Consider the following 12,419-nt stretch of genomic DNA (forward strand, 5'->3'; position numbering starts at 1 on the left):
ACAGACAGACAGACAGACAGACAGACAGACAGACAGACAGACAGACAGACAGACAGACAGACAGACAGACAGACAGACAGACAGACAGACAGACAGAGATGTTACTCACTGGTATCAAAGACAGTGGACAAGATTTCTGACACATCAGAGACCTATCACGTTAGAGTAATAATGGATGATTTACATTCTGTCACTGGCAACATTCAAAGCGTCAAATAAAGTGTTGCCTCCATTGAGTACTGCATGGTTTCTTACTCTGTGTGGCACACAGGTTATAACTACAGATTGCAATGAGAGTGATAGGTAGATCTTCACTTGCAGCATGACTTTTTCCTAACCTAATATTAGTGTCTTTAATCATTATGTTGCTATCCATTTCCTGATGTGGTTTTGTTTTATATTTGGTTCATTAAGAAACTGAATTCAAATATGAGTTGGTTCAGGGTTTGGTTTGATGTGGGTGTCTCTTGTGTGTGTTCGCAGGTGGGAAGCGTAAGCCAAATTATTTAGCCAATTAGCTTCAGCCGGCTGGTGTGCGACCGTGGCAAAGTTGTTTTGACTTTGAATAGCCTAGCTCTGGGGCTAGTTAGGAACAGTCAATGAACTACACAATGTAAATGGGACAACATTTTCATGTTGCACATTTGTCAGTTGTCACATTAAATGCTTTCAATATTTGAATATGCATTTCTACAATTTGTAGTTGGTTTGAGGTTTTGAAGTCATTGTTATTTGTAGATATTGACCTTTAACAATATTGTCCCATGTATGTACAGTGTGTAATTTACTGATGGTCCCTCACTAGCCCCATAGGGATATTTATTGGGTGCTGCCAGCTGTGAGCAGGTGGGCAGGATTAAAACAAACCCAACCAATGGAAAACTGTTATGAGACCATTCATTGCGTGACATAAAATAATTCCCAATCATCTCGCAAATCTCAGTTTTGACGAGACTGACTTTATGACCAAAATTATCCTATTTTACACTTTGTAGTCAATTTTGACACTAGAATTTTCAAAAAGAAAAGTTCTTTCCAAAAAATTACGTTGAACCAATATGGAATAGCATGGGGCGTTGAGAAAAATGTTTTAAAGGAACATTTCTGCAACTCTACAAATGCCTCCATGGGGCAGAGAAAACATTTTGCAGTTTTAAATCTAATTTCATGCAATTCTATTCATTTTGCCATGGGTCTGAGAGAAAGAAATTCAGTTTTAAAGCATATTTAATACAGTTCTAAACATTTTCCTATGAGATGGCGAGAAAATGTTGCACTTTTAAAGCTAATTTCCTGCATTTCTTCACATTATGCTATGGGACGGAGAGAACATTTAGCAGTTTTAAAGCCATCTATAAAATGTTGCTGACATGGGCTAGTGGTGAAAAAAGTACTCAATTACTATACTTGAGTAAAAGTAAAGATACCATAATAGAATATGACTCAAGTTAAAGTGAAAATCACCCAGTAAAATACTACTTCGGTAAAAGTCTAAAAGTATTTGGTTTTAAATATACTCAAGTATCAAAAGTAAATGGAACTGTTAAAATATACTTAAGTATCAAAAGTCAAAGTAAAAGTATAAATTCCTTATATTGAGGAAACCAGACGGAACAATTCAATTTTTTCATTTACAGATAGCCAGGGGTACACTCCAACACTCAGACATTATTTACAAACGAAACATTTGTGATTAGTGAGTCTGCCTGATCAGAGGCAGTAGGGATGACCAGGGAGGTTCTCTTGATAAGTGCGTGAATTGGACCATTTTCCTGTCAAATTGTAACGAGTAGTTTTGGGCGTCAGGGAAAATGTATGAAGTAAAAAGTACATTATTTTCTTTAGGAATGTAATGAAATAAAAGTAAAAGTTGGCAAAAAAGTCCAGATACCCAAAAAAACTACTTAAGTAGTTAACCACTGGCTAATTGAGTGACTGTCAGCAGGGACGTAGCTACTTTTTTGGTGGGGGGGACTCAATTTACTGATGAGTTTTCCTCTTGTTATATCACTCACTGACAGTCACTCAATTACCCGGTTAGTAAAAAAAAAAAAATGGATTGGTAAATTAGTCTAGTTAGTCTAGCCAGCGACAGTATCTACAGTAAACTTGTATTAATTGTGGCTGAATTATCGACCTGGCAGGCAGGGCACGTGCCCAAGGGCCTTGACCTCCAGGGGGCCCAATTGATTTTGTTAGTCACGCGGGGCCCAAGCCGCCACTTTTGTCGCTAGCCAGATATCCCTGATTTGAATGTTTTGTTTTGCTTATGACACATTCAGCTGGGACTGGGTCATGAACAACAGGCTGTTTCATGTAGCTCATACTCACCACAGATTTAGCTGCTTTGCTCTGGCGTCTCACTCTCTGGAGAGAAAATAACAGAGAGAAAGTTAATAAAAGTGTAATGAATCCTAACTATGGGATTGAGCGCAGCAGTAAGGAACATTTATTCACACCAGTGCCCTGACAGTAACAGATTGCTGGAGTCCTGTAGTTTGGAAAAATGTAATCAAAACAAGCTGATGCCTTCTGAACATTGTGCAAAGCTTTAAAATCTTAATAGATTCATAAAAGCTTGCTTAGTAGTGACTTAAGACCACAGAGTTGCCCTAAAGCCATCATTATTCCAAAATGTCTAACCTTCCACACAATTTTCTATCACTGTATGGGAAAGAAGATGATTTAAAATGTAAGTTAGTACATTTAGGTCCTTATCTACAATAATAAGTTGTATTAAATAGGAGAACTTGACTTGGGAAAGTGACAAAATTCTAACAAGTATTGTAGTTACCTTACAAAATGCCCTCCTTTTAAATTAATCTCCAGAATCTATGTGTGGTGTTGGGTCAATATTTCTGTGTCAAAATAAGATGAATCGAAGCTATTCATGAATGAAGGGGTAACTTTAAATAAATGCTTTCACTGCACACAGAGGTGCAGGTTCGGTTTCAAATGTTCATTTTGATCACAAATCATTGTTGTGTTAATACTTTACCACATATCCAAGATATACAACACATTCAAATACCTTTAACGAGAGGAAAACATTTTAATTTGCAGGCTGGGGTTCATTCTTCAGTGACAATTTTAATATAATTTTTCGGGTGAAATAGAAACGTTATTTTAAATGAATGTAAATGTAGGCTATATTATGTGTCATTATGTTATTATGTGTTTCCACTTCATAATCGTATCCACATCTGCCATATGCAGAGCCTTCAGAAAGTATTCACAACCTTTGACTTTTTCCACATTTTGTTGTGTTATTGCCTGAATTTAAAATATAATAAATTGAGATTTTGTGCCAATGGCACAAATGTCTAAGTAGAATTACACTACATTGCCAAAAGTATGTGGATACCTGCTCGTCGAACATCTCATTCCAAAATCATGGGCATTAATATGGAGTTGGTCCCCCCTTTGCTGCTATAACAGCCTCCACTCTACTGTGAAGGCTTTCCACTAGATGTTGAAACATTTCTGCGGGGACTTCCATTCAGCCACAATCGCATTAGTGAAGTCAGGCACTGTGGGTGATTAGGCCTGACTCGCAGTCAGCGTTCCAATTCATCCCAAAGGTGTTAAATGGGGTTGAGGTCAGGTCTCTGTGCAGGCCAGTCAAGTTCTTCCACACTGATCTCGACAAACCATTTCTGTATGGACCTCGCTTTGTGCACAGGGGCATTGTCATGCTGAAACAGGAAAGGGCCTTCCCCAAACTGTTGCAACAAAGTTGGAAGCATAGAATCTTCTAGAATGTCATTGTATGCGGTAGCGTTAAGATTTCCCTTCATTGGAACTAAGGGGCCTAGCTCGAACATGAAAAACAACCTCAGACCATTATTCCTCATCCACCAAACTTTACAGTTGGTTCCATGCATTGGGGCAGGTAGCTTTCTCCTGGCATTCACCAAACCCAGATTCGTCCGTTGGACTGCCAGATGGTGAAGCGTGATTCATCACTCCAGAGAACACATTTCGACTGCTTCAGAGTCCAATGGCGGTGAGCTTTACATCACTCCAGCCGACGCTTCGTGCTCTTAGGCTTGTGTGCGGCTGCTCGGCCATGGAAACCAATTTCATGAAGCTCCCAACTAACAGTTTTTGTGCTGACGTTGCTTCCAGAGACAGTTTGGAACTCGGTAGTGAGTGTTGCAACCGAGGACAGACGATTTTTACACGTTACGCACTTTTGCACTCGGCGGTCCTGTTATGTGAGCTTGTGTGGCCTAGACGTTTCCACTTCACAATAAAAACACTTACAGTTGACCGGGGCAGCTCTAGCAGGGCAGAAATTTTACAAACTGACTTGTTGGAAAGGTGGCATCCTATGAYGGTGCCACGTTGAAAGTCACTGAGCTCTTCAGTAAGGCCATTCTACTGCCAATGTTTGTCTATGGAGATTGCATGGCTGTGTGCTCAATTATCAGCAACGGGTGTGCCTGAAATAGCCAATTGACTCGCATTGACTCACTCTGTGTGCAATAATAGTGTTTAACATTATTTTTGAATGACTACCTCATCTTTGTACACCAGTGTATTTCAAACAACGATTCAACAACAAAGACCAGGGAGGTTTTCCAATGCCTCGCAAAGAAGGTCACATATTGGTAGATGGCAACAAAAAAATTAAAACAGAAATGGAATCTTCCTTTCAGCATGGAAAGTTATTTATTACACTTTGTCACTACAAAGATACAGGCATCCTTCCTAACTCAGTTGCTGGAGAGGAAGAAAACCACTCAGTGATTTCACCATGAGGCCAATGGTGACTTTAAAATAGTTACAGAGTTTAATGTCTGGGATAGGAGAAAACTGAGGATGGATGAACAACATTGTAGTTACTCCATAATACTAACCCAGAATAAAATATTAAAAAACATACATCCTGTTTGCAATAAGGCACTAAAGTAAAACTGCAAACAATTTGGCAAAGAAATGAACTTGTCCTGAATACAAAGCGTTATATTTGGGGCAAATCCAACGAAACACATCCCTGAAACGGAATAGAGCTAAGCACAGGCAAAATCCTAGAGGAAAACCTGCTTCAAAGGTGATTCTAACATGTATTGATTCAGGGGTGTGAATACTTATGTAAATGAGATATTTCTGTATTTCTTCTTCAATATATTTGCAAAACAATTCTAAAAACATGTTTTCATTTTGTCATTATGGGGTATTGTGTGTAGATGGGGTMGAAAAAAATATATTTAATCTATTTTGAATGTAGGCAGTAACACAACAAAATGTGGAATAAGTCAGGGGTATGAATACTTTCTGAAGGCACTGTATCCCAAAGTAATGTGCAGTAAAGTTACACCCTCACTTGAGTGCAAAAATTACATATTGAGTGCAAAAAGGAATGTAGCATAGTATAAGGGGGGGAAAGCTGACCATGGATAAATTATGAAGAAAAAAAACATGATTTTTGAGGCTGTCTTGACTGAGTAACCTGTTTTTCAAGTTTCCAATATTAATTCAGTCCCATAGAAATATAAAATCATTTCCAATTCCAGTCCCATAGTAATTTTCAATCCTTCTCACCTGTAAAAGTATATCTTTTGCTCCCTGGTGTGCTCCAAATTCCTCTGAAAATCCCAGCTGGACTGAGATGATGATGAAAAAGAAAATACAACAGATTTTTAAATCCACTTTCCCCATGGTCATTTACTTTTGTCTCCGAGATAAAAAACGTTATGTTGCCAGTGGTCTCACGTTGCCAGTCAGTGAGAGAGATCCAGTGCGTATACACAGCACGCAGTAGGAGTACAAGCCTCACATATTACACAAGTTAGTTTTGCAAGGCGCAGTCGACTCGTTCCCCTCCGCTTTATTTTAATCGTTTTGAAACCTATGAAAAAATAACCGAAAATAAGTTGAAGTATAATTTATAACTGACAGATAATCAGATGAAAACTCAAAAGAACATCAGTGGGCGCAAAGTTGCAAGAGTTGAGTTCGGTAGGGTATCCTCGAGTGTACATAACTGAATATTTCGMGCACTGTTGCCATCAGCAGCATGAGAAGAAATGACAAATTATTAACCCATGAATGTCGACAGTTTGACAGAAAAACATCCCAAACTGTCTCTGCTCTTGCCCCTTTCTCAATTCCAAAATGGGACCCTATAAAAGACGCTATACCACCCTGACATACAAATAAATAGGCTACAACATAGGCCGACAAATGTAAAACAAGTATCTTTCATTTTTATACATGACTATCTGACATCTAGGCTCTAATGAAAGTTTGCATGATCTGTAAAACATTTWAAAAAATTAGTGGGGCAATTATTTTAATTTCACAATTTATTTCATAAATCTAGTTCCACTTATTCAGTACAATAAACTCTTTGTCTTAACTAGTGGTTATTGTATACCTTTGTCACAAATGTATTTATTGTCAACACGTTTTCTTAAAAATATGTAATCAGTAGTGTCGCACAGTTCTAGCCAAGCCAAGAGACTCCTTTAGCAAAGCTTTTTCACATCCAACAGGTCCTGTGTGGCTCGGTTGGTAGATCATGGTGCTTGCAATGCCAGGGTTGTGGGTTCAATGCCCATGTGGGACCAGTATGGGGAAAAAAATCTAAAATGTACTCACTCACTACTATAAAACCAGAGAGTCTGCTAAAATGAAAACACTTTGTTTGTTTAGGAACTGTTCATGATGTTGACACTTAGTCAGACATGTATCATCAAGAAACACAGAATGACTACAAACAGAAGATGTGTTTATTAATCTACCAGTTCACTAGAATGGAGRACATTTTACTTTCGTCATCCTGTAGCCTAATGTCAGAATTGTTTGGCCACTTTCACACTCTAGTGACAATACCATGCCAAACCACCTCTGACACAGCCTGTCCGACTGCACTTCACCATGAGACTCCAGGGTCAGACAGAGCAGACTGATGCACATTTATTGGATGTTATAGGTCAGTCAACAACACTCATACAGTACTGGGCTTTAGCTGTCCCATGTTGGAGGCAGAAAGTCCATTTCCCCCTCACTGTTTCCGTAGGCAGTGGGGTTTGTCATTTCTGATCTTCTATTCATCTAGTCTTCTTCCCTATCTTTTTCCCTTTTGACATTTGCTGATTTTGACAAGTTTAATTGGGAAAAGGTACAAAGACATAATTGATCGAGCAATAAAGTTAAAACTTGAAAATATAATATTGCTGGTTCAGTACGGTCCTAGAGTCCATATCCTCTAAATCATATTCAAAAGTGGTCAGGAATAGTCTTCAGCGCCTCTTCTGGGTTTCTGGTTACGTCCACATTCTACAACAACAACACAAATGGAGTCACACCGTTAGATTTGTGGAATCTCTTATGACATTTTCCTATTGTGCTTGGAATAAATGGATATGTTTTGTAAAGCTTACCCCAGGTCTCTCTCTGTGCGTGTTGACTGCCTCAATGTTTAGGCAAATGTGCTCCACTCTACACCCTGTACCAGGAGAAAGAGATATGAGTGAAATTGTTGGATAAAATTACAGCATGTGAATTTGTTAAAGTCCAATTGGACAACAACTTACCATAGGCCACCGGTGTAAGTTTGAGCACAGTATGAAGAGGACATTTTAGGTATGGTAACTCATCTGTGGAAAAAAAAGTTGAACATGTCTTAGACCTAGTCTCTAGTCCAGTGCGCATGCGAGATTTGGTTCTGAGTGATGAGATAGTCTTAGACATGACCAACTTCATTACCACAAGACAATGCCAAATGAATCCATGTCTTTTGGACTGTAAAGTACCTGCGGTTTTGTCTAGTAAGTAGGCCAGCAGACAACGCATGACAGCTTGGTGACACACGACCAGCACATTCTCCTGTCTCTCCAGCTCCATGATCACTGGCTCCAGACGGTGGACCAGGTCTTCATACGACTGTGTTAGAGAGAGGAAAATGAATCGCTCCAGGAAATGTACCTTTTCCATTCTTCATTCTATTGCACCAGGAAATTTACCTTTTTCATTCTATTGCACCAGGAAATGTACCTTCTTCATACTATTGCACCAACCTGAACCACACCATGCTGTCTATTTTCTTTCTTTCCTTACCAGCTCGGCTTGGTTCCAGCTGGACATGTTTGAATTCTTGAGCCGACAAGGTCAAAAATCTGTTGTATGTGCCCTTGAGCAAGGCACTTCACCCTAATCTGTTCCAGGGGCGCCGTACTACTATGGCTGACCCACACATTTCACTACACCTATCCGGTGTATGTGACAATAAAGAAGATCATATTTAATTATCTTTCCCAGTCACTCAAATCCACCTCTACTAGGGTAGCTAAGATGTACTAAGATGACTAGGTGTTGTACTAAGATGGGACTAGGTGTTCTATCTAAGAGAACTAGGTGTGTCTAAGAGGACTAGGTGTTGTACTAAGAGGACTAGGTGTTCTACTAAGATGACTAGGTGTTCTTCTAGAAGAAACTAGGTGTTGTACTAGATGACTAGGTGTTGTACTAAGATGACTAGGTGTTCTACTAAGATGACTAGGTGTTGTACTAAGATGACTAGGTGTTCTACTAAGAGGACTAGGTGTTCTACTAAGATGACTAGGTGTTCTTACTAAGAGGACTAGGTGTGTTCTACTAAGAGACAGGTGTTCTACTAAGAGACTAGGTGTTCTACTAAGAATGACTAGGTGTTCTACTAAGATGACTAGGTGTTCTACTAAGATGACTAGGTGTTCTACTAAGATGACTAGGTGTTCTACTAAGAGGACTAGAGTGTTTTACTAAAGGACTATGTGTTCTACTAGATGACTAGGTGTTTACTAAGATGACTAGGTGTTGTACTAAGAGACTAGTGTTGTACTAAGGACTAGGTGTACAGTATATGAGACTAGAGATAGGTGTTCTACTAAGATGACTAGGTGTTCTACTAAGAGGACTAGGTGTTCTACTAAGATGACTAGGTGTTCTACTAAGAGACTAGGTGTTCTACTAAGATGACTAGTGTGTTCTACTAGAGAGCTAGGTGTTCTACTAAGAGGACTAGGTGGTTCTACTAAGATGACTAGGTGTTCTACTAAGATGACTAGGTGTTTACTAAGATGACTAGGTGTTCTACTAAGAGGACTAGTGTTCTACTAAGATGACTAGGTGTTCTACTAAGATGACTAGGTGTTCTACTAAGAGACTAGGTGTGTTACTAAGATGACTAGGTGTTTACTAAGATGACTAGGTGTTTTCTAGATGACTAGGTGTTCTACTAAGAGGACTAGGTGTCTACTAAGAGGGACTAGGTGTTGTACTAAGATGACTATAGTGTTGTACTAAGAGGACTAGGTGTTCTTCTAAGATGACTAGGTGTTCTACTAAGAGGACTAGGTGTTCTACTAAGAGGACTAGGTGTTGTACTAAGATGACTAGTGTTGTACTAGAGGACTAGGTGTTGTACTAAGATGACTAGGTGTTCTCTAAGATGGACTAGGTGTTCTTACTAAGATGACTAAGGTGTTCTACTAAGAGGACTAGGTGTTGTACTAAGAGGACTAGGTGTTCTACTAAGAGGACTAGGTGTGCTATATAGAGGACTAGGTGTTTCTAAGATGACTAGGTGTTGTACTAAGAGGACAGGTGTTCTACTAGATGACTAGGTGTCTACTAGAGAGAGACTAGGTGTTCTACTAGAGGACTAGGTGTTCTACTACAAGTGACTAGGTGTGTACTAAGAGGACTAGGTGTTGTACTAAGAGGACTAGTGTTCTACTAAGAGGTAGGTGTTGTACTAAGAGACTAGGTTGTACTAAGAGACTAGGTGTTGTACTAAGAGCAGGTCACTACGAGACTAGGTGTCTACTAAGAGGAGCTAGGTGTTTGTACTAAGAGGACTAGGTGTTCTACTAAAAGACTAGGTGTCTGTGACTTAAGAGGACTAGGTGTTGTACTAAGAGGACTAGGTGTTCTACTAAGATGACATAGGTGTTGCTACTTAAGAGGACTAGGTGTTGTACTAAGATAGGGACTAGAGGGTGTTCTACTAAGAGGACTAGGTGTTCTACATAAGAGGACTAGGTGTTCTTCATAGAGAGCTAGTGCTGTAATGCTACTAAGAGGACTAGGTAGTTTCTTACTAAGATGACATAGGATATCTGATACTAAGAGGATAGGTGTTCTACTAAGAGGATAGGTGTTCTACTAAGAGATGACTAGGTGTATCTACTAAGAGGACTGGTGTTCTACTAAGATGACTAGTTTCTACTAAGAGGACTAGGTGTTCTACTAAGATGACTAGAGTGTTCTACAAGATTGACTAGGTGTTCTAACAGAGGGACTAGTGATATCTACTAAGATGACTAGGTGTTTACCTAAGATGACTAGGTGTTCTACTAAGATGGACTAGAGTGTATACTACTAAATGAGACTATGGTGTTCTACTAAGAGAACTAGGTGTTCTACTAAGAGGATAGGTGTTCTACTAGGAGATAGAGGTGTTGTACAAGAGACTAGTTTGTACTAAAGACTAGGGTGTTGTAACTAAAGAGACTATGTGCGTACTTAGAGGACTAGGGTTCTACTATAAGTGGACATAGTTGTTTCTACTAAGAGGACTAGTGTTCTACTAAGAGGACTAGGTGTTCTACTAAGAGTACTAGGTGTTGGTAAATAAGAGACTAGGTGTTACTAAAGAAGGACTAGGTGTGTACTACAGAAGGACTATGTGATCTACTAAGATGACTAGGTGTTCTACTAAAGGATGACGTAGGTGTCTGTACTTACAAGCTAGGTGTTTACTAAGGGGAACAATGAGGTGTTCTACTAAGATGACTAGGTGTTCTACTAAGAGGACTAGGTATTCTACTAAGATGACTAGGTGTTCTACTAAGATGACTAGGTGTTGTACTATGATCGCTAGGTGTTGTACTAAGATCTCCACAGTTTGTCTGAGTAATGTACAGTGTATGTATATTTTGTGTGTATTTCGTAAGCAGTGTGTGGTGAATTAAGACAGGTCCTACCTCACCCTTGGGGTAACGGTACCGGTACTTGTCCTGGTCTCTCAGTGCAAACTCTTCTGGGTGGTTCTCCTGGATATCTTCATATGTCAACTCCTCACACACACCCTGAGGAGGAAATGGCGGTGCAGGGAAGATGTCAATGAGTGGTACGGGCATGTACAGTGATGAGTAACCTATCCCGAGACCGAAAGATTTGCATTAGCTCTTCAGGGCAATGCATTGACTTTAGCTCAGTAGGCTACTTACCCCAGTTGGTCACGCATTCACTGCAAACTGTATACATGCTTTACACACTCACATAAAATGTATGCTTAAACTCAACAGTAAACAGTGGTTAAATGCATCAATCTCATTTAAACTCAGTAGTAAATAGTGACTTACTGTATACATCTCGTTTAAACTCAGCAGTAAACAGTGACTTACTGCATCAATCTCATTGAGAGCCTTCCACTGTTCGTATGGAATCCCCAGATGCTCTGCAGTCTGGATGGTCCTCTTCATATGGCTGGTCCACACCTTCAGATCCTTTATATGCTGGCCCTTGATGAAGCCCCCCAGAGCAGTGGCATACTACAGGGACAGACCATGTTCACAGGGAGTGGGTGGGGGTGATTTTTTACTCAATAATTTACTATAGAAGAATGCTTTATTGTCCACTTTCTTTGCGGAGAATGACATTTTATATTTCTGCTTTCAACCCAACCCCCGAGACACATATACTTTATGCTTTATGTTTTTTTCTTTTCTACATAAGGGAGGGCCCAATACATTACGTCATTGGGTGGGACAATAGCATTATATCTGGTTTAAAACAATTATGTTTTCATTTTTTCCCTCGCTCTACTTTTTTCATTCAACTTTCCCCCCCCCCCCGGACGCTTTATCTGGACATGGTTCTACAGGACCTCCACCAGCCGAAGCTAAGCAGTAACATTAACATTATGCCTTCTAATTGCAGTTGCTGTACTCATAATATACAGGAGAACGATCGCCTTATGGTGAGGATAGCCGTGCTGCAAGCCCAGCTTCAGATGCAATCGTTAGGCAAGGGTCATTTAAGTGTAGGAATAAGTACAGATAGTAGTATAAAACCCCTCGCACAGTCCCCACAGCCGGACAATTTTCTCATGGATTCTGGAAGGAAATGCTGTAGGAATGCTCAACCGGTGTCGCTCATTCAGCCGACAGAAACTTTCAACCGGCTCTCCCCATTAAGCAACGAGTCGGAGTCAGAGGCCGAGCCTTCTCTGGTCTCTCCTCCACCAGTTACGGGGTCTGAGACGCCGAAGCCTCCCACCATTAGCTCTGACAAATTGAAAACCCTAGTCATYGKCGACTCCATTAYCCRCAGWATTAGACTTAAAAATAATCMTCCAGCGATCATACACTGTTTACCAGGGGACAGGGCTACCGATGTTAAGGCTAATCTGAAGATGGTGCTGG

General features: G+C 40.0%; 2 protein-coding genes across 5 annotated transcripts in view; both read right to left on the reverse strand.

Annotated features, from left to right (window-relative positions):
• LOC111966761 (inter-alpha-trypsin inhibitor heavy chain H6-like) overlaps positions 1-6,028 on the reverse strand; it is a 42,012-nt gene extending 35,984 nt beyond the window's left edge. The window contains exons 1-2 of the mRNA XM_023991673.1: positions 5,548-6,028; positions 2,332-2,367 (exon numbers count right to left, since the gene is read on the reverse strand). Coding sequence (XP_023847441.1) covers positions 2,332-2,367; positions 5,548-5,670 — 159 coding nt within the window. The 5' untranslated portion in view covers positions 5,671-6,028. The remainder of the gene's footprint in view (positions 1-2,331; positions 2,368-5,547) is intronic.
• Positions 6,029-6,719: 691 nt separating this feature from the next.
• LOC111966762 (6-phosphofructo-2-kinase/fructose-2,6-bisphosphatase-like) overlaps positions 6,720-12,419 on the reverse strand; it is a 28,625-nt gene continuing 22,925 nt past the window's right edge. For all 4 annotated transcript variants that reach the window (XM_023991676.2, XM_023991675.2, XM_023991677.2 and 1 more), the window contains exons 9-14: positions 11,400-11,546; positions 10,977-11,081; positions 7,764-7,893; positions 7,545-7,607; positions 7,392-7,456; positions 6,720-7,287 (exon numbers count right to left, since the gene is read on the reverse strand). In XM_023991676.2, coding sequence (XP_023847444.1) covers positions 7,228-7,287; positions 7,392-7,456; positions 7,545-7,607; positions 7,764-7,893; positions 10,977-11,081; positions 11,400-11,546 — 570 coding nt within the window. In that variant the 3' untranslated portion in view covers positions 6,720-7,227. The remainder of the gene's footprint in view (positions 7,288-7,391; positions 7,457-7,544; positions 7,608-7,763; positions 7,894-10,976; positions 11,082-11,399; positions 11,547-12,419) is intronic.

The sequence above is a fragment of the Salvelinus sp. IW2-2015 genome, linkage group LG7 (assembly GCF_002910315.2).
Source record: "Salvelinus sp. IW2-2015 linkage group LG7, ASM291031v2, whole genome shotgun sequence".
Taxonomy (NCBI): Eukaryota; Metazoa; Chordata; class Actinopteri; order Salmoniformes; family Salmonidae; genus Salvelinus; species Salvelinus sp. IW2-2015.